Source organism: Leptonychotes weddellii, chromosome 14 (assembly GCF_054177405.1).
Source record: "Leptonychotes weddellii isolate Sample4059 chromosome 14, ASM5417740v2, whole genome shotgun sequence".
Taxonomy (NCBI): domain Eukaryota; kingdom Metazoa; phylum Chordata; class Mammalia; order Carnivora; family Phocidae; genus Leptonychotes; species Leptonychotes weddellii.
In genome coordinates, this window is record NC_138382.1 from 64525709 (window position 1) to 64548194 (window position 22486).

General features: G+C 48.9%; 1 protein-coding gene across 1 annotated transcript in view; it reads left to right on the forward strand.

The window, feature by feature from the left end:
* Nucleotides 1-22486, forward strand: part of PAPPA (pappalysin 1) — a 241317-nt gene that overhangs the window by 201745 nt on the left and 17086 nt on the right. Inside the window, exons 18-21 of the mRNA XM_081803476.1 lie at nt 702-849; nt 6004-6113; nt 14742-14813; nt 19447-19545. Of these exons, the coding sequence (XP_081659602.1) occupies nt 702-849; nt 6004-6113; nt 14742-14813; nt 19447-19545 (429 nt within the window). The remainder of the gene's footprint in view (nt 1-701; nt 850-6003; nt 6114-14741; nt 14814-19446; nt 19546-22486) is intronic.

The window sequence follows — 22486 nt, forward strand, 5'->3', positions numbered from 1 at the left end:
AGGAAGGAAGGAAGGAAGGAAGGAAAAGGAGAGGAAGGAAGGAACGAAGGAAAGAAGGAAGGAAGGAAGGAAAAGGAGAGGAAGGAAGGAACGAAGGAAAGAAGGAAGGAAGGAAGGAAAAGGAGAGGAAGGAAGGAACGAAGGAAAGAAGGAAGGAAGGAAGGAAGGAAGGAAAAGGAGAGGAAGGACGAAAAAGCTTCCGACCTACCAAGTTCACGTGTGGCAGAGCCCTCCCGTGGGGTGCTTCCTCACTGGCTGAGAGGAAATAAGCTTTGCTGTATGCCTACCCTCTCACAAATAGCTACAGGACCCATGTTCTTACTTACTGTATGAGCTGGGGTGCGTTTGGTCACCTACCATCTCAGTTTAAAAAAAAAAAAAATCAACACACAAAACAAATCCCTCTGACCGAAATCTCTGAAAGAGCTCGAAGCTAGGGTTCAGGAATCGTGGGAGCTAGGCTCCCTGGAGAGCTCTGAGCATGTTTGAGTCCTCAGTTTCCCCACCTGTCAAGCGGAGATGTTAACAGTGCCTCTATTTTACGGTGAGTGGGTTTCTACCGTTGTTAAGCAGTTGCTTTCCAAACACTTCCAGGGCCCTGGGGAGATGAGGAACGGTTTCCTCTTTTATTTGGAGGGGCTGATTATGGTGAGGGTGACAGTCCCCCTTGGTCACCCTGACTGTTCTTCTGTGGTGCTCAGGGACGTGGGAGCAACATCATCCACTGCCGGAAAGACGGCACCTGGAGCGGCTCCTTCCACGTCTGCCAGGAGATGCAGGGCCAATGCTCGGCCCCGGACCAGCTCAACAGCAACCTCAAACTGCAGTGCCCGGAAGGCTATGCCATAGGTATGGTGGGCGCGTGAGGGTGGCAGTGGGAGGGCCAGGTCCTTCTGGGAGCCTGGGGCTAGTGCCTCGCTCGTGATGCCCCGTGGGAGGGAGACAGAGATGAGAGAGACCAGGTCCTGTGCTCCCAGAAAGAGAGTGAAGGGCACGCATGTTGGAGAAGCCAGGGTCGGTGAGTGTGGAGAGTCAGACCGGAGTACAGAAAAGCTGACTGCCGTGTCGGGGGACACAGAAGGCTCCCAGGGGAAGGGATGCTGCTGTAGGGATTGGAAAGAGCTTGTTTTCAGGAGATGGGCTTCCAGACGGAAGGAACCATATGGTGCAAAGGGAAGGAGACGCGGAAGCACACGTCGTGTTTCGGAGAGCAGTCGTGGTCCGGTGTCAATCTTAAATTGTGCATAAACCTAATACTTCGTGAGTACCTATTAAGGGTCAGGCCCCACAGCAAGCACTTTAGAGGCATCGTCTCGTATCTGCTCCATGACCTTTAACAGATGAGGAGATGGAGACTTGAAGGGATAACAGAATATCTCCCTTACTCTGAAGCCCGAGTTCTTGCCCTGGCATCTCTGTGGCCTCCCACTGAGAGGATAAAGAGCATGTTCAGAATCCTATTTGTGTGGCGATAGGCTAGCTCACAAAGTGCTCACAGTGAGGGGAGACAACCTGGGGTTTGATGCCAGGGATTGGCCTGGTTGAAACCAGGCGTCTGGACAGATGCATTAATCACAGGCTCCGAGGCTTTCTGGGGAAGTGGGCGTGCATTGAGTCTGACCTCAGTTGAGGGCGGTGATGCTGACCTCTTGGGCTGATTCCCTAATTGACCATGATGAAAAGCCCAGGGAATTGGATGTTCTTTCTCATGGCCAGTGTGATTTATGGGATAATCACCAGGGATGTCTGGAGCAGAAGGTTATCACGCACACACTCACTCCCAGTCACACAGAGCCAGTAAGTTCTGCATCCAGCAGAATGGGAGCTGTCACTTCTTATCCAGAATCGAGGCCTGTGGTTGGAGAGGGGAGGTGTGTGGGGCCTCTGACCACCGCCTCTCAAAGAGGGAAACAGAGCCTGAGAGCACACATATGTTCTTCACCTACAAGTAGACTAGGAATCAGCGCTCCTGCATGGAGCCCAGAGCATCTGCTCCTACGTGGGTGAGAAAAACCTCCAAGTGCAAGGTTGCTGTCTCCGATGATTCAGAAGATACTTTAAGTTCCTACAGATTCACCAGTCCAAAGGACCCTGACCAGGACAGTTGCAGAGGGGTGGTATCTTGTGTCATTTGCCAATATAGGCATTCTAGAAGGTTGGGGCAACAGGTGTAGCAATGGTCAAAAACATTGGCTGCTCTACCCCAAAGCCATCACTTTCTTCTCTCCATCATTCCTGATAGGTGGTTCTAGACACTTATGTCTGTGATGGGGTCCCCACCCCCAACTCGGTCAGGATACGCAAGTGAATATTCACTTATACTCATGACTGGTATTAAATGGCCCTGGGAGGGAAAATTTTCATTAAGTGACTTATTTTAAAAAAAAACAAAACAGGGTGCCTGGGTGGCTCAGTTGGTTAAGCGACTGCCTTCGGCTCAGGTCATGATCCTGGAGTCCCTGGATCGAGTCCCGCATCGGGCTCCCTGCTCGGCAGGGAGTCTGCTTCTCCCTCTGACCCTCCCCCCTCTCATGTGCTTGCTCTCTCTCATTCTCTCAAATAAATAAATAAAATCTTAAAAAAAAAAAACACTTATAGAAACAGACTTCCTGCCTGTCTACCTCCACGGATACGCTCAAATATATCCACACATGCAAAAATAAACACAAGCACAAATGTTTAATAACCATAGACCCAAACCCACGCATCATTAACTCATGCCTGGCACATACGCATCAGCCAAATACTGCACAAACACATCACCTAACACACACACACAGCGGCACGTAATAGGCACACAGGTGTGACATTTGGTCACACACCTGTCACAAGCACATCTTATGCCCTGACACATGTTACCTGTGCAGAGAGATGCACACGGCCACTGTGTGCATACGCCCCATGCACGTGTCACAGCCGCACACGGCCTGGCTCTCGGCTCGTCCAGCTAGAGGGAGGCAGACGTGTGGCCGTAGCATTCCTTTGCCCACCGAGCTTTTTCACGGTCAAGCAGAAAGGGGAAGAAGTCAGTAGGACACTGGAACCTGGACGTCCTTCCCTTCCCGGTACCCATGTCCCCCACTGCCATGCAGATGCCCCTTTTATGAATATGGTGATCCACGGTGGCCGGGGTGGGAGGCAAATGCGGGAGCTAAGAGGGTAAAGGCAGCATGGGACTCTGGGAGACAACCATTGGGAAGGAGGGGAAACAGGTTTCCCTCCTGACCTCCAGGTCCCTCCCCTTCCTCACCTCCAAAGACCCCCACATCAGAAGCCCAGGCTGAGCCCCTTCCTGGGGAGAGCCCACCTCACCAAGGAGGGGATTTGATCCAAGGCCTCATAATCAGGGGTGAGATGTGTGTCCCTTCCTTCGTGTGGGCTTGGGGGCTGGAGGACACGTTCTGGAGCCACCCAGAGCAGCTCCCTGTGGGCCCCTCCCCAGGCAGCACAGGCTGGCTTCAGTGGCAGTTAGGAACCCTCAGAAAGTTGCTTCCCCACCCCCTCTCCCCCCCTCCCTGGGAAGGAGAGGCAGGGGCCTGGTGAGATCACCCTCAGTAATGATGCCAGTTCCGGCTGGCTCATATATCACAACATAGTAGCCTGATCCTAAAGCCCCAGCCCCGTGGGTGGGGGAGGAGAGCACAGGGGAGGGAGCTGCGGGGAAGGGGAAGGGGAGACGGGGCTGCTGCTGAGCAGGGCAGGGATGGCCTCCTGCGTTGACCATATCTTCCGCTTTGTGCCCCTCCTGGGAAAAGAGAGCCTTTGGCTTTTCCTCATGGGCTGCCTCTTGTTTTTGCAAAAGAAGATTTTATCATCACAGCCTTGCTTCTACCTCGCTCCCTAAATACTCCTTTAGAACAGATCTCCCGACAAACACACAGTACTGACTTTCTCCAGCTACTTCGTGACTCCCCACCCCGCCTTATTCCCATCACTCATCTTTTTGGTATTTTTGCACCCCCCCCCATTTCTTTTCTCTCCTCTACCTTCCTTTCTCTTTCCTCTTTTGGGCTCCCCTGTATCCATTGCTGGGCTCGGAAGGCCGAAGGACGTGGGTTTTAATTCATGGGCCCCTAATGGCCTGCTCTGTAACCTGAGCTCTGTGCACTCTCTAACCTGAGAAATGGGTGTGATGACAACCTGTGGTACAGCACGGGATATTCAGGAGAACGTGTGACATGAAAACCACCTGCACGGCCAGGGATCTGCCCCCCCTTCTGGGCTGGGGGGCCCTGTGTGTAAAGTGAAGAGGTTTTAAACACTGTCCTAGGCCTGACACTCCACCCTCATCCCCTCTTCAGTCCTGTTGAGTCTCTCAGACTGAAGAGATGGACAAGAGGGCAATAAGAAGGGCCCTCATAGATAAACTATATATACATATATAAGTATATGTGTGTGTGTGGGGGGGATACACACACACACACACCCCTTTAGAATGGCTACTAGAATCGAGTTGGCTGTCTCTTGGGGTCCACTTAGTGTTCAGTGGTGGTCCAGGCATTAAGGTAGAGGAATGACCTCCTTAGGGCCTTGGTCAGATTCTGACATGTCCATTCTTTGCCCACGTGAATGAGCACGGCTTGAGAGTCCTGGAGATACCTCGTGGGATAGGCTTGGTTTTCAGGAGACTTTACAATGTGTGAGGTCAGGGTAGAGAATGAATGCACCAAATTATGGTCGACTTGCCAACCCACAGCTTAAAGTCAGGTGTCCCTCACCGAGGGCTGCTGTGTACCCCCGCCTGTCCCTGTTTATCATCAGTGCATTCATTTTCTCGTTCCTTTATCCACGTATCCAGTTTTGTATTCATTCTCCCCCATCTGGGTACCCATGTCCTCCTGTGCATTCACCCACTCCCTCAGTCCCTTGTCCATGGATGCATTCACGCACTCCCTGTCTCTCCCACTCATTTCACAAATACTTGCTGCCATGCACAGTGCCAGGCTCTGGGCATGGAACGGGGAGCATGGAGAGGGCTGGCCTCAGGAGTTTACAGTCCGGCAGGGAAGAGAGCCATCAATACAACAGTCACCAAGCCCGTGGGAAGGGGCTAGTGCCCGTGAGAGGGCTTGGCCTGTCAGGAAAGCAGGGAGGGCTCCTCGGAGTAGGCGGCACTTGGACTGAGGTCTGAAGGATCACTAATAGTGCACTAGTTGAAGAGAAGTAGGAAGGGTCTAAAGGCACAGGGGAGGCGTGTGTGCAAGCCCTGAGCAAGCAGAAAGCGAGGAGCTAGGAGGCTGTGCTGCATTCATGGGCTCACCACGCCCTGGGCTGATGCATCCTGAGCAGTCCCTGCATGTCAGGCACCGGGCTGGGCTCATAGATGAGTCCCCCTCATCCTTGTCCATCTAGGGCATCACTGTAACTGTGGAAAGGTAGGCACAGGGATGGCGTAAGGCCAGCACTGAGAGACTCCTCGTTGCTGAATACTGCTCTCACTCAGGCGCAAAAATCAGGGCAGGCTTCTTGGAGGATTTGAACTGGGCCATGAAGAACTGATAGGATTTGACCTTGAGAAGGCAGATGGGGGTGATTCAGGGGAAGGGGTGAATGGGAGCAGAAACATAGAGGCAAGGGGTTGTGGGACTCAGGTGGAAAACCTAGGGCAATCTGGCTGGACCACCCAAAGCGTGAAGATGGTTAATGGGAGACGAGATCGACTAGACCATGGGAGCCCACGGATGCTGGGCAAAGGGGATTACACTTTGTCCTGCTTGTGGGCAACCTTAGAAATGTTCTCAAGCAGAGGAGGGGCATGACCAAATGGGGCTCAGGGCCAATGAACATGGCGGTGGGTGTAGGCTGTTCGTTGGAGACAAGAATAGAGTCAGGGAGACCAGAGGCTGCCCCGCTGGGAGTTCACTTCTTTCCACTGTCCTCAAGGCCGGGATGGCCTGGTCCACTGGGGACCAGGCATGACAGGGCCTGTACGGTGGGAGAGCAGCCCATGGGTATCAGGGGACTGGGGGCTGAGCTGTGGCCTCACTCTGTGCTTGCCCTCAGGGTCGGAGTGTGTCACCTCGTGCCTGGACCACAACAGCGAGTCTATCATCCTTCCAGTGAACGTGTCTGTACGGGACATCCCCCACTGGCTGAACCCCACACGGGTGGAGGTGAGTGCAGGGCTGTCTCCGGTGGCTAGGGGAGGGAAGTGACCCCGTTGGACACTTGCTGTGCCCCAGTCCCTCATTAGTCCTTTCACACATGTTCAATCATCGACTTGTCACGCCTGTTCTGAGGGGTGGGCACTGTTCACGATCATCTCTCCAGGCCACCAGCATTTTACCCTTGCCCTCGGCCAGGCCTGTGCGGAGGACCTTTTATTTACTGTTCCACTGCATCCTGATGACAGTCTAGGAATAAGAGGACCGTTGTCCCCAGTTTAGAGGTGAGGACACGGAGGCACCAAGAACACACAGAAAGCAGAGTCAGGTCACAAACCCATGTCTGTCTGACCGGAAAGTCTGTACCTGTAAGGATAGCGTGATCCGGCTTCTCTAGACAAGCTCTTAGATGGCCTTCCATGTGCCATGGCCTAGATTTCTGGTATCCTTCTCCATGCTTAACTTGTTTGGTGGAAAGCAATTAATATGTGGTCTGGGGAACCGGTAACACCCATTACTTATGAAGCACCCATTATGTGCATGTGCCCAGCACTCAACACACAAGACTGTATTTAAGACTCAGGATTGTTGTATGGAGCAGGGGGGCATCGCCTGCAGTCCCTGCTTGGGGACACTGAGATCTCAGGAGTGAGCAACGGGCCCAGGGCGAGGGCTCGAACCCGAGCCTGAGTCCAAGTGCAGTGCTTGTCCTCAATGTCTAGCTGGTGTGGCCCTGGCCAGAGGCCGTGTAGGCTCCGCCTCCTGGCAGCTGCCTCCTTGCCCAGGTCCACCTGGGGGCTGGCCATTCCCATGGTCTATGTGTCACCTGATCCATCCGTGGCCCTACAGCTGAAGCGGAACCCCACTCCTGCCCTCAAGGGCAGCGCAGACCCTGGGCCTCATGTACCCGTTCTGGGTCCTGGCTCAACCTGGAGAGAGTGAAAGAGGGAAGCAGGGCCCACAGGGCAGTGTTCGGTGATGTCCCTCCCGGCCAGCCTTCCTGCTTGGGGCGTGGGGGGCCTCACTGTCTGCCCTCCTGCTGCAGATCCCGCTCCAGATAGCCAGGCAGAACCCGATACGAGGTGTACTATTTCTCAAATGAGCTGAGGGCATGATTGCGAGGGCTTACTCAGCACTCGGCCTGTGGTGCTGGCACTGGACTTGGACGCCCCCTCCGCTCCCCTGTGCACCACAGCGTTCTTCTCCTCCCCTCCCCTCCCTCCTCCTCCCCAACTGCCCTCTGCCCTACCTCCAAGTCCTGTCCCTTTTGCCTGCCTCTGTTTCCATTCTGTTTCTCTCTCCCTCTCCCAAGACATCTGTCACCTTGCTCCATGTCCCGCCCAAACATCCTCTTTCCCCTCTGTCTGCCCCTGACTCTCCCATGCATAGCCTAGGTAGCCCTGTCTCCCCGACCTCATGCTCCCCATCTGTTCTCTGCCCTCGGCATGCCTCTCCCCACTGCTAACCCAGCGCCCCACACAGATTCTCACCGAATGCCCCGGTGAATGCCGGCGTGCTGTCCATACCCAGGGGTGCGCACAGAACCCCCGTGTCAGAAGCTCAAGGAAGTTGGAGATCAAGTACAAGCCTGTCGTTGTACAGATGGAGAAACTGAGGAGCACGGAGTGAGGGGATTAGGCCAGGGTCACACCGGAAGCAGAGCCATGCCCCCCGTCCCCTGCCCTGCTCCCACATACCCAAAGGCAGGGGAATTACACTCCTACACAGAGCAGACACAGGAGACCTCCCTCATACCCCAGCCCTGGAGGTCTTCTCTGTCCGGGATTCGGACCAGTTTCCCCTGGCCCGGCTCCCACCCAGGCCTTTTCTCTGCCCCCTCCCGCCCCCAGGTGAACTCCCACCCTTCCCTTGGTGAGCCCCGGGCACTAAAGAGTTCAGTTATAATTCACTGTGAAATAAATCCAGGGATTTGAAAGCCTGGGAGCCCCCCCTTCCCCAGTTGCCCACCCGCTGCCTGGCCGCCCCAGCCCCCTACCCCATTCCCTGGTCTGCCGGCCTTTATTGATGCCGGCCTACGGAGAGAGCCATAACGAGGTTCAGACCTCCCCTGGTCTCCGGAGGCCTCATTATCCAGGAGGAAAAAAATGTGGTAGAAACAGGGAGGAGGGTGAAGGGCAGAGATTGATGATTTCCAGGAATAAGGCAGAAAAGCTGGCCTCTGCTGTACCCTTGCCCCCCGTGTGCTGAGAGCTACAGAGAAACAGAGCTGCTGGTGCCGGGGCTGCCGGGCCAGGGCAGAGGCCTCCGGGGCCCGGGCAAGGCAGATGGGTGGGGGCCGGGCTCGGCTCCAAGTCCGCTTACCTTTGTCCCGAGGGAAGGAAGTGCGGGGCTAGAACGCACATTTCGTGGATGCCGCCTGTGAATCAGGCACGGGGTCATGCTTCCTTTACACCCCTTCCCCTGCCCCCCACACACCCGGTAAGGCGCGTTTTTGTCTCTCCCCTGTTTCCAGTGGAGGAAGTGGAATCTCAGCGGGGGAAGCCCCTGGCCTGAGAGGATATAAAGGGAGCCCCTGGCCAGTCTAATGTGCCGTTGTCTCAGGCTCCCCGCGCAGTCTCTGCTGAACGCACGACAGTCATAACAGGGGCAAACCATTTACTGACCACTTGCCAGGGAACGTGCTGCTGCAGAGTTAACCACTGGCTCTCCGCGCTCCCCTCCCCCTGCATTGCCCCCCCCCCCCAAAAAACAACCACCATCTAGAGCTCTGATTTGTAGTATTTGCCAGTTACCATGGTGTACCCGCCTGGGTTCCCAAGTTGCCCTCGCTGCGCACAGCGCTGGGAGGGATAGGCACCACCACCTCTCGTGGGTCCACTCGAGCCGGCCGAAGCCCACGGTGGCGTGTGGGGCACGACAGCCTCTATTTTAAGTACTTTACACGGATCGGCCTATATGACGAGAACAACACCTACTTAGATGAGTGGGAGATCACCACCGAGATGGCGTGCTGTGATGAGCGCACTGGAATGGTGACCTTTGTGAAGGCAGGCCCACGGGCCTCTTACTCACCACGGCACTCCCCTTCGTGCCTAGCTCGCAGTGGGTGCTCGCTAAATACTAAGGTTTGCGGGATCAGGTGACCAAGGTTCTAGTTCAAGCCCGGGCATCTTCTTGCGGTCTGTCCTTGGACAAATCCTACCACTTCTACAAGCTGCAGTTGGCCCATCTGTGGAATGAGAGATAGGCCTGGATCAAGAGTCACAAAGTCAGACCCCCACGGGAACCAGGCTGTGGGACAAATGGGTGAAGCAGGCCAGGCGTGTCATTCTGTAGATTACATACCTAGGCATATTATTAATACTGGTAGCAGGATTTATTAGACATATTTCAGACAGACACACGTAAAATAATACAAATGCCCATGTACATTTTACCCAACTTAAGAAATGACTTTCTAAATTTTCTTCTTATTGAGATTTAATGCACATGCTGATTTTACATGTAAGGTTTGATCAGTGTCCATGTTTGTGGCCACTCCTGAAACCACTCCCCAGGTTGGGATCCCTGGCTCCCCAGAGGTCATCCCCTCCCCGTGCCAGGCAATGGCTATGCCCCCAAGATAACGTCTACTGGGTTGGCTTATTTTTTTTTTTATTGAGGTGTAATTGACATATAAAATTATATTAGTTTCAGGTGTACTAAAACTTTTAGTTTTACTTTCATAAAGAAAAACACTCCCTTTATTTGTTTAAAGTTCTCTCCTTTGAAAGCCCCCACTCCCCCACCCCCACCACCCCGCATGTGCTGTTGGAAGTGATAGGGACACGGAGCAATCTTCCTCACATCTAAGAAAGGAGACAATACAAACTTAGTGACAGATGGCAATGTCTCTTGGGCTCAGTGCTGGAGAGACTGCAGGGAAAGGTGGGGACAGTGGTGAACTCTGGAAAACACATCCTGCTTCCCTAGGGGGCAGCTCGAGCCAAGTGTGGCAGTGTGGAAATGGGTGCTGAGTATGGCTAGATCTCCCACTTCGATCTTGAGTATAAGAAATCTGGAGTCTTTAAAATATAAAATCTCTAAATTTTTTTTTAAATACTGGCAAATAATTTTGACTCCTGTCAAGCACATTGTATGCCAAACCGAACATTTCTGTGGGTTGTGTAGCCTGGAAGCTGTCGGCTTGCAACCTTTGGATGAGGCAGACTCCTAGCCCTGGGCATCTGGAATTCAGGGTAGCAGCCTCTCTGTCACCAGCTCTGAAGGAGCACCCCTAGTCTGCCCTGTACCTCGACTTGTTCCCGGAAAATGCAGTGCACAACCTCAGAGGCTTATAATTCCTCTAGGCATCTGGGAACTTGGATTTTATAATGGCATCTGGGCAAAGGATGGAAGGAGGGAGGAAAAAGAGGAGAAGAAGAAGAAAGGGAGGGGGGTACTTAAGGGTAAAAAAAAAGGAAGTTACCATTTGTTATCTATCACTGTTTGTTAGGCAGGTCCAAATATGCCACCTCGTTTTGTCTCCACCATATTCCAGTGAGATCAATAGTATCACCATTTTACACAGGAAGAAGCTGAAGTTCTCACTGGGTTTTCACTGCCCAATTCACATAACTAATGCGGTTGAATCAGAATTTGGACCCAGGGCTAATTCTCCTGCATTTTGTCTTGCAAGACAACCACCTTATATATTATGCATCATAACTCGACACTTGCAGACAAAGGATGCAGAATTCATTCCTTGAAGGGAAGGCAGCAGCACTGTGGAAGGCTCTGTCAAGAGTCTAAAGTCAGAGGTAAAATGGTTCTGAGTGAGCATGAAGTCCAGAGATGTGTCCAGAATCCAGTGATTTCTCATTCACTCATTTGGTTACTGGTTCACTCACTCATTCAAAAACATTGATGATGTACTTCTAAATGGCAGGCATTCTTCAAACACAAGGCATTCGGGGTGGAAAATGCCAGGCTTTTAAAGAAAGCCAGAAGCTCCATAACTGATAATGAACGGCAAACATAAGTTAAATGATATCATTCATTCACAGAAAGTCCTATACATCAAGGGAAGAATTAAGGAGAAAAGAGGGCTCATCTTAGAAGGTTTCAGAAGGGGTGTCCAATATGAGCCTCAGGATGGGGAGGCTCTCTTAAGATGCTTTCTCACATGTCTTCAGCTCTGCCTGGGGCCCCATCTTCCTGGGATTCCTCTTGGAGACATTCTGCCCCACCCCGATGCCTACTTTTCTCTCAAAGCCCCTCCACCTTTCTGAACCTTGGTCTTTCCATCAGGCCAAAGAGTAAACTATTTTATATTTACAGTTTTGGGGGCTAGGGGAATGTGAAGGAGAGTGTAGGGTTTAAATATAGATCTGGAAATCAGAGAGCTATGGGCTTATTTCCTGAGGGTCATTACCTGTGTGTATGGCTTGGAGCAGGTTAGTTAACTTCTCTGTGGTCTGTTTCCTCCTGTATAAACCAGACTAAAAAATAATACCTCTCCCATAGTTATGGTAAGAATTAAATAGATAAAGCTCTGAGGACAGGGCTTGTGTGGATGGGGATGATGATAGGGTTGGTAGCAGTGCTATGATGATGATGATGATGAAGACGAAGAAGAAGAAGAAGATGACGACAATGACGACGAAGACTAAGAAGACGAAGAAGACAACGATGAAGACGACGACGACGAAGACAACGAAGAAGTTGAAGAAGAAGAAGATCATGATGAAGGCGGTGGTGGTGGTGGTGATGTTGATGGTCATTGCAACCAAGAAGGAAGGAGAGTGTATTCTTCTTATGCACCAAGGCAGGAAATGAAAGCCGTCTTACAAAACCTGGTCTGAAAGCTCTCTCACTGGGCTAGAGGTCTCATTGGCATCCAAAGGAACAAGGCTGACATATGAGGGGCGTCATCTGGGATCTCCCAATTTGTGGTGTGAATAGCCTAGCTTTTCCTTCAGCTCCTGCTGCTTGCCCCCTTCCAGTTCTCCTCACATACAGAGGGGCCCTGTAGTGAGACACGTAGGGCAGGTAGCCCTAAGGAATAGCAGAAAATCCAAAAGCCTTGGAAAGATAAATAGACTCATGCGGATAGTGTAAAAGTCCTTTTAATGAACTCACGTCAGGTAAACCTCAGCTGACAGAAACTTGTATAACTGCACCACAACACTCCTACAGATGGATTAAATTAGCTCTCAGATAAACAGGGGGAGGGATGGGCATCAAATCCCTTGTGGATCCCAACCCTGCTGTGTTCTATTACTTGAGCCATTACCAAGGGCCCCTCCAGCACCCCTGGATTTTGCCTGGGGACAGACTCTCAGACCCAGAGATGAAAGCCTGGGTAAGGTCTCCCAGAGAATGAAAAGAGGTGATACTCTCTGCTTCTGGCCCTGAGGCTGGGAAGCAGAGGGCACTAAAGTAAGCCAGAAGAAAGAAAGGAACGCTGGAGCTACTCACATTCCTTCATCTATCTGGTCAACATGTATTTGCTGTGCTCCAGGCCTGGTCCTGGGGAAAGACAGAGATGTCTAAAACCCAGGTCCTCGGTTAATCATTCCCGTACCGTTTATCTCCATGTATCATCACGACAAGCCCCATGATGTGATTTTTCAGGACCCATTTCACAGACGGGAGAACCAAGCCTCAGAGTGGAAATTTACAAAGCAATTTCAAGTTGAATTGCATCCACATCTGACATACCCCCTGCCCAAGGTCTTTCCCACATGTCATCTCATCTAGGTGTATTGGGAAAAGGTAGAAAGGTGCAGGAGGGGACTACATAGTAGACTTCACATGGCAAGACTGGTTGTCAGATCTTCAGCTTAGGATGTTTGTTTAAGACTTTAATTCTGCCTACACTAAACTGGTTTTCTAGACACTATGCTAGGCATGGTAAGGGCTCTTCTGATGTTCTAGAAGAGAGGAAGACAAGTAAAGAAAACACTGCCGATTGATAAAAATCATCTCTATTTTGAGATGTCACCATGCATTTATAACAAAAACATTTATGGGCATCCTCCATGTGCCAGTCGCCATTCTAGGTGTGGATGATCCAAGGGTGAACCACGGATGCTGTGCGGCAGAAAAGAAAGGCACCAACCCAGTCTTAGCCCGATCTTGGAGTCATGTGATTCCTTTTGCTCCAAGCTCACCAAGAAACCTAATTACAGTTGGGCTCCCGTATAGGTCTGCCTTCCGGGAGAAATTGGGCTGGTCAACATGATTTCCCATATTCTGGTCCATAGGACTGTTCATTTCTTCATTAAAATTAATCAGCTGGCACTCATCCAGGAGAGCAAGCCCTGATCATATAGACTTCCATGGCTGGTCCCTGACACTTACCTCTCATTGCAGATCTAAGCATTTGCCTCCAGGTTATTTTCATTTTATTTTTTAAAGAAATCATTGTAATTTTGGCATAAAAAGTAAGGCATCTATAGCAGAATAGAGAAAGGAGCTTCTGGGAACATCATATTAGCCCCATTTCTGATGCTATTTACCTTCCTAGCTTTATCTTTCTCTTTTCACCTCCTTTAAAAATTATCCTCGTATTGGATTTTATGTTATGAGCTGCCTTAAATAATTTCCAAAATGAGTGCTCCATTTCAAATTCTGGTTTCTTCACTAAACAGCTATGAGGCCTGGGGAATTTATTCTCCTTATGACCCAAGATTAATGCCCAGCTCACTGCATGGTAACGAGTAATAAATAAGATAATACATAAAGTAATCAGCACCACAAATGAACTCAATATATTTTAGTTGTCATTATCATAGTAGTAATTATTATTATTAAAGGAGGCTATAAATAAATGCATACATGCAAACCTAGAAGCTCTGAAGGGGTTGGGGAAGGCACCACGGGGGAGGTAAGTCTTGAGCAGCAATTTAGAAGATAACTAAAGCTTCTCCAGGAGACAAGATGGGGAAGGGCATTTCAGGGAAGGAGAACCACAAGAACAAAATCACAGGGGTGTGGCAGTGTGGACAATGTCAGGGAATTGGGAGCAGGCCCATATGGCATGGTGGCAGGTGGAGACAGGAAGGGTTCTCCATGTCTCCAAGGGTTCTGAGCCAATCCACTGCTCCCAAACTGTAGTGTGTATCAGAATCATCTGGCAGTCTTGTTTTTAGAATGTGGAGTCCCAGGCCCTGGCCTCAGAGATTTGGATTCATTAGATCCAAGGTGTCTCTGAAGTATCTGCCTTCTTAATGAGCTCCCACAGTGACCCTGGTGAACGTGGTCCTCAGCACATGCTTTGGGAAACCCTGCTCCACACTATTCTCCCATCTTCCTGCTGCAGCCGTATATCCACTCTGCCTTTCCCCCTGCCTCCCACCTTGTTCCTAACTCCACCCATGGATCAAACATCAGCCAAGAATTTCCTGAAGGGCCTTTCTGATCACGTCTTCATCCCCCAATTCTGCTTTTCTTAAGTCCTTATTCCTGCCAGGAAGATACAGGATCGTGATGCCTACAGCAAACACAAATACTGCTGTAATCTTATGGCTCCTGTTATTGCAAGTACCTGGGCAAATTATCATGAAAATGCCAGGGTGAAGTCAGGAATTGGAAGATCCAAGAAAACGTGCGGTGATTGAATGTGGTGCCAACAACGAGACAGCTTCCTCCCAGCCCCAAACCAATCTGACTGCTCTCTCCCTCTCTCTGCAGAGAGTAGTCTGCACGGCTGGTCTCAAATGGTATCCTCACCCTGCTCTGATTCACTGCGTCAAAGGCTGTGAGGTGAGTCCCTAGAAGTGATCCTACTGTTGTTAACATTATTATTATTGTTCTTATCTTAATTATGGCTGCCATTTGCTTTATTTACAAAATGCTGTAAATATACCTTTAATAGACTTCTTGGACAGGAATGAGCAACCCCATTTTATAGATGGGGAAATTGAGGCACAGAGATATCAACAAACATACTCAAAAATACATTTCATGGATAACAGAATTAGGATTCCAAGCCAGGTGTTCCTGTGCCCTAAGCTTGTGTTCAACATAATGTTGCATCTGTGAGGGAGGGAGGCCATATTGATTTTGTATCTATAACATGCCAGGCATTTGACCAAAATTATGTTTAATGTTTACAGAATCACAGGAGGCATTTTTTTTTCCTTTCCAATTCCTACTTTACTGCTGACCATTACTTGCAGGTCACTTCCTTTTGCCACACATTTGTCATTCACTCGTTCTTCAACCCCAGAAGTAATATGGATACCTTAGACTCTACCATAGAGCTGAAAGTGAAGATCCTCTCTGACTTCACAGTTGAACCATTCCCTGGAACTTGGCTTTATGGAGATCTGTCTCTGTATTTCCGTGACAAGCCTAGAGAGGCAAAGGGGCAGGGTACTTAGGATGCCATCTGTATTCTCAAGGGGTTATACTGCCTATGGAACTAGGAAATATTTCTGTGCTTCCCAAGTCCCTTGTGGGTCTTCTCAGCTGGCAATGAAAAGAATCCCCAAATCTCATCTAGGTGGATGCCCAAATATTTGTGCCCCGTCCCCTCAAGAGCCTACTCAGGAAAATGCAGGTGAAAGAGACTAGATTGTGCTCCAGAAAACTTTGTATTTGATGAAATTCTTAGAATGTCAGAGTCAGAAATGCTCTTCTAGATGATCTAAACCTGACTTTTTAAAGGTGTAGCCAGATCTAAAATTTGATGGAATGCCCAAACAGGAAGGATTCTTAGTGTGATCTAACCCTACTCGATAGTTATATGGAGTGGAAAATGAGGATCAGAGAGAAGATGGACTGGCCCAACGTTGCACAGTATAAAAGCCACCGAGCCAAAGCATGAACCCAGGTCTCCTGACTCCAGGCCGGTGCTCTTTTCTCCTCCACGAGGCCACCTCCCACCCATGAAGCACCCCTGACAAGACAGTCCCTGGGTCACACTGTTCTCTCCATGTATTGGCTGGGGGCTCCCTGCAGCATATTCTCAGGACACTCGACACTCTAGTCTTTAAGAGCCCCCCCATTCTCCTAAGGCTCAGCCAGGAATGGCAAAACCAAGGCCAAGGCCCTGTGGCTGGTGCTTCCTTCCATCTCTGGATCAGTCCAGTGCTTGGAGAAAAGGAAGCTTGGATTACCTGGGCCCTCGTTCTGCTGAGTCGGCGGTCGGGGCAGCCAGTGTGACAGCAGAATTCGATCCCTCCTTTGACTCAGCACCAGGGCCTAGGAGACCCTCACCTGTCAGGCTCTGAGCCCTGCCAATGATGCTTATCGCCTTTGCCCTTGCAGGTGATCTCCTTTCCTCCTTAGCTTAGAGCTAATAGTTTGCCTCATGCCTGGGGCTGAAAAGAATGCCTGGAAGAGATACAAATGCTGGGTCCAGGGAGGAGCCATCAACCTGGAATGTCTGGAGGTAGCAACGATTGAGGAAAGGTTTTGGGACTCCTGAGCCCTCTACCCTAAGCCGTGTCTGAAGTGGTCCCTTCACTGTCTCGTGCATCAGAGTTTCACTGATGCCTCTTATGTGCCCAGCACTACCCTAGGTTCTGGGAACACAGTGACCTTAGTCAAGTGAAAACAGTAACTATGCTCTTCCTGAGTCCAGATGTGTGGTGTCTTCTTGCCCCTTGTCCATCCATGCATCCACGTATCCATCCATGAAGAACTGAACCATTTTACTGAATAAACATTGAAGGAACAAATGTTTGGTGAAGTTTTGCTCAAATTGCCACATGTTTTGTGAGGAAGTCTAGGATACAAAAATGGATGACACACAGTCCTGTCCATCAGGAACTCACAGTTAGTGAAGGAGATAGACAATTAAAGAAAGAATTCTAAAATATGTACCAAGAGCTGTAACCAGACCAAGTACAAGAAGCTATGGAAGCCCAGGACATCCTGAGGGTATCAGAGAGGTGAGGTTGGAGCTAGATCTCGAAGGCTGAACTGCTTGCCTGAATACATTAGTAGTAGTAGCAGCCCTGAGAAATACCAGGGCTGGGAAAAATCTCTTAAGTGCCGGGGCTTTTCACATGTTATTCGCTCTCTCTAGACATTCTCCCTTCTCCACCTTCTCCTAATTAACCCCTCGCTCATCTTTCTGATCTCCACTGAGAGGTCATTTCCTAAGGGACACCTTCACAGAGCTCCCTGATGAGGTCTAGTCCTCTTACTCTTTAACAGCCTCGTGGTACCTGTCCTCCGTCGCTCTTATCAGAGTTGAAATTGGCCAATTAGATGTGTGATTATTGGATTAAAGTCTGCCTCCTCACTGAAGCGTAAGTTCTGGAGGAGTAGGAGCTTCATCTGTATGACTCACTGTTACAGCTTTGTCTTTAGTGCAATGTGTAACATATAGTAGGCATTCAGTAAATATGGTTAAGTACAGGGTGCATGGATAGAGGGGTGGATGGAGGCATGGATGTGGCTGCAGGGTAGCTGGTGATGAGACTGCAGATTTTTTTTCAGGGGCCAAAAAAAGTTTCATTTATTTTTTTCTCTTTTTCCTCTTCTTTCCCCGCTACTCCTTTTACCAAGCCAGTTCTTTCATTCTAAGGGACATTGGTTTCCTTCCTTACTCTGTTTTATATGATATAAGAAAGATCATAAAGAACAGATCCCACAGGCAGATCTCCTCAGGCACAGAGCAAAACCAAGGGCTTATCCTTTGTTTGTTGTTTGAGCCTGTCTGCTTGGATATGAACGTAATAGTGTGTTTATTACAGCAAGTACCTGTCAGAGTCACACTTGTGTTCATAGCCATGCACATTTACACATGGACACCTGAGCACAGCTCTTGCCTGTTCTTGGTTCTGTCTTGCTAAGATTTTTTTTTTAGACCCTAATAGGATAGTGATGAAATGGGATCTGGCATCATGAATTGGGAGCACAGAGCCTCGACGAATTTAGAGCAGAGATGCAAAGGCCAGGGATGCCACATGGGAGGGACTCCTTGTGAGCTTGGTTCTCCCTGTAACAGGATGGGAAGGAAAGACCATTGGATCATAGGGGTTGTGCTGAGATGCAGTGGTCTTAGGCAACTGATGATATTTTTCCCATTGGTGAGTCACTGAGCATTAGAGCCCAATGTGAACTTTAATAAGAGAGGTCTTACTTTCAACTGCCTTCTGTATTAAAGGGTCACACAGTATTGCTTTTGGTGTGTGGAGGGGTACACTTATTGCTTTGAGAAACCAGCGGACTAATCCTGCCTCTTTATTTCACAATTGGGAGTCTTGAGGCCCAGAAAAGATAAGCCACTTAACCAAAATCACCAAGTAACCTCTCCAGTTGGCTGAGGTTTGTTAGACTAGAACCCAGGTTTTCTAAACCCCTCACAACTGCCTTTCCACTATGCTAGTATAATATATGCAATTTCAAAAACATCACTAAGAGCCAAAGTTGTACCCAGTATTAAACTAGGTGACAGGGAGACAAAGATTGAGCTGGATATCGCCCGTGTGTTCAGTGAGCTCACAGTCTTACACCAGCTGCAGGTTCATAAACAGACATTAGAAAAAAACAGTGTGCTTAGTCCTTGGATGGGGACAAAAAAGTTTTAGGGGGTTTGCAGACACTCCTGACTTCCCCATAAGATTACTCTGGATTCAGATCAGTAATGACTTAACTCTGCATCTTTTCCTCATCTTTGGGGCACCACAGAGTTGGAGGAACACGGGGAAGAAAAGCAACACATCGGTATGTGCTAGATACAGACTAGAATGGCAAAGAAAAAACAGGACGTCAACTTAGATTTAAATCACTGCTCTGGCCCTGCCAGGCTGATATTGGCTGAGTCCCTTTCTTGCTCTGAGCCTCAGAATCTTCATCTGAAAAGTGGGAATAGCAGTGCTCACCTCACATGTTGTTTGGAGAACAAAAAAGATGACAAACACATAAAGCATGTGACATCAAGGACATCTGTACTCCAATGCTAGAGGAGAGGGATCCCACAGACCATTGTGCCGAATTCCTATGAATTCTTAACATTTGATCTTGACAGTTCTTGGGCAGATTACATTCAGCTTATATTGTATTATAAATTATGTTTTTAACCACCTACTACTGGAAAAAGTAGGGGAAGGGTGCTCAAATTTTCTCATCATTTCCTCAAGTAAAATGAGTCCTACTTTAGAGAGATGTAAGTGATCTATCCTGTGGCTTTGCATACCCCAGCCTAGAAGCCTGTCTACCAGCAGAACCATAGTTGAGTTGGGGAAAACTTGGCTAGATAAGTCTTTACAAATGGTAGAAGTGATAACTTGTCCAAGGGGGTGTTGACATCTGAGGCCAGGTAGGCTGTCTACAGAGTTTTTAAAAGGATATGAGATAGCTGAACAATGGCAGGGCCATGCCCCACCCACTCCTGGATGCTAACAGGCCACCTTCCTTTTGCCTTTCTCTCCACTTGCAGCCCTTCATGGGAGACAATTACTGTGATGCCATCAACAACCGAGCCTTCTGCAACTACGATGGTGGGGACTGCTGTGCCTCTACAGTGAAGACCAAGAAGGTAGGCCCCCCCTGGGCAGCCGCCGCCTGCAGGTCTCTCCAGCTTCCTAGCCAGGAGCACCCTGCATGCTGGACAACTCTGCCCACAAGCTATGCTATATTGTATTGTATTTTTTATTCTTTGAGGCAGTAGTTGAGCTAATATTATGGGCTGGGCCCTGAGCTGGGTGGGCAGGCTCGTGAATGATCTTTGCAGACTTGGTTCCTTACCCTCAAAGCTTGGAGCCAGGTATGGAAGCAGACAAATACAAGTGTAATCAATACTTTTAGAAGGAGAGGATAGAGCACCGTGAGGGCCCAGGCCAGAGGTTGGAGAAAGGCTCTACCGAGGGATCAGCATTGACCCTGAAACTTAAGGGATAAGGAGAAGGAGTGGGGAGGTGTCCAGGAAAAAGAGTTTCTGGGGCAAGAGACTAGCTTGTAAAATCCTAGAGGGAACTTGCATTTTTAGGGAGTATGTCTAAAATCTAGGGGCAGAGAGAAGATGGGACATTCTTACCAAGGTAAGTCATAGCCTTTGATTATTTTATAATTTCTTTGGTTTTTCACACTTGTAAAATTAGGGGGAGTGGTCTTGGTTGTGATTTTCTTCCTTTGCATATTAGGGTGCAACAGGAATGATTCCAGTGTCTTGAGTAAAACTGGAACATTTGACTGTGATGCATACCCACCACTCACAAAAGAGTGGCCACCCCACTTTCTTCCTGATGAGAGTTGGGACCCCAGCCGAGAGCTAGGGGAGAGGTGGTCAGACTGGGCAACCTGGGTTGAGGAGTGCTCTGGTCATGAATGGGTTGATGGGGAGCTATTTCTGGTTTTGTACTCATCTACAATCTGAGCCAAAAAATCATTGGAGGTAATCTCTTTCTCTCTAAAGAAGGGGGAACGGTGTTCCCGAGACCGGTCGTAGTCAGTCTTGGAACTGCTATCAGTGATTATCTGGTCTAAACTTCTCATTTCCTAATGGGAGCACTGAGGCCCATACAGGAGAAATGATTTGGCCGCGGTGGCAGAGTGAGTGAGAGAAAGAGAGCAAGGTGTCTGGCTTGCTACCTAAGTACCTTTATATCGCATCATCCTTAAAAGAATTAGTTCCTTTAAGAAAGATGCTTTGACCCTAGAATGTGGGGATGAACAGGGCAAGACCCAAAAGAACACACTCAAACTGCATCTTTGGATAGATGACCAGGGCTGCTGAGGTTCTCTGGGGTCAGCCAGTCTTGTATGGACAACACTTCAGCATGCCCACCCCCTCCTTTTTTTTTTTTTTTTAAACACTGAAGGTCAATACTTTCTGCTTAAATACAGTAGAATAAAATTCATTTCCTACTAATGACTTTTATTTTTCTCCCAATATGAAACAATACATATTCTACTTTTTGGAAAATCCAGAAAGCAGAAGAGAACAACAGAATCATTGCTCATCTTACAACCCGGAAATAGCCATTGCTTTTCCTTCTGCCATATTTTACTGGGTTTAAGTGTGTGGTATTTGTACCGGTGTATATCTCACTGACATTCTAGTGTGGGATCCTGTTTTGTTCTGTTTTGACTTAGCCCAGGAAACCTGATACATAAGAATGATCTGATATTATTATAAACTTTCCAGCTGCAGTTTTTGCTCTATTATTATTTATTAGAGGGTTGTGATGTATCATAGTTTATGATACAGGCTGTTCACCTCAGGCTGTTCTTTTTAACTCTTGGGTTACTTCAGTTTCTCACAATGATAAATAATGAGGCTTGTGAATATCTTTGCAGATAAATATTTCTCCAGTTCTGTTCCTTGACAATTGCCTTTTAGAGCTGACATGACTAGAATAAAAGGTGTGAGCATTTATAAGGCTCTTGACGCCTGGTGCCAAGTGAATACAGCATACAATAGTGTCGATTTGACTTGGTGGAGTCCACCGTTTTCGAAAGTGAATGGACAATGAAGTTTGTGTTTTAAATAGAAGTTTGGGTAGAATTATGACACAGTATTCATGTGACACCATCAGTGTAAGAGCAGATCTGATTAGAAGAATTTTCCTACCAACTAGAATTTATATATAAAAACATAAAAAAAAAACCCTAATTTATTTTTATTGGGAGACTTCCTTAAATGGATTGCTGTTTCTACAGAGTGCATGGTAGGAACATGAAGTCATGAGACTGAGGTTCAGGTGCAGATTCCAAATGATTACAGTCACTTGAAAAAATATACATGTACACCAAATGGCCATTTTGACACTCTGTTCATACTGGGTTCAGTTGCAACAATTTCGGATGTCAGGACCCTTAGGTGTTGCCTCTTTAGTAAGGGACCCAGAGTAAGTTCTTTGCTAGTTCTGAATATGCTTCCTAGTCTTTTTTTTTTCCTTTCCTTTTCTACCCACATTATATATGTAATTTTGGCTTTCTGGGTTAAGAGATCCCCTTCCACTTTAAATTGGTGATCCTTCTTATTGGCTGAGGCTGCAGAATGCAGATGGCCAAGCTTCCTTCATTGAGTGAGATGCATGTTCCTTGAGCATCTGGGAGGGCTCAGCACTGTACCGAGCTGTGTGCCCTGGGCAGAGTCTGGACAGACTGGCCCCTGCCCTTGCGAAGCTCGAGGCCCGTTAGGGGAGCCAGGCATCCAACCAGGCATTGTAGTGCCTTTGTCAAAGGGCAGCAAAGGAAAGGAGCAGGATCTTATGGAGATCAGTGTGAAGGTCAGGGAAGGCTTCCCTGAGGAAGCAATGTCTACACTGAGACCCGAAGAGTGAGTAGCTTTCCTGGAGAAGGTGAGTGGTGGTTGAAGACAGGATGGAGAGGCCTGGAAGCCCTATGTGGGAAGTGTGGATGGCAGAGCCTGCTGCCTTCTCTTCTGGTGCAGATGGCTTTGCCAACTGAGGCAGTTGCCATAGTTGTTCCTTATTCACAGTATTTGGTGTTTTCTTCGGATTTGAGGTTCCTGG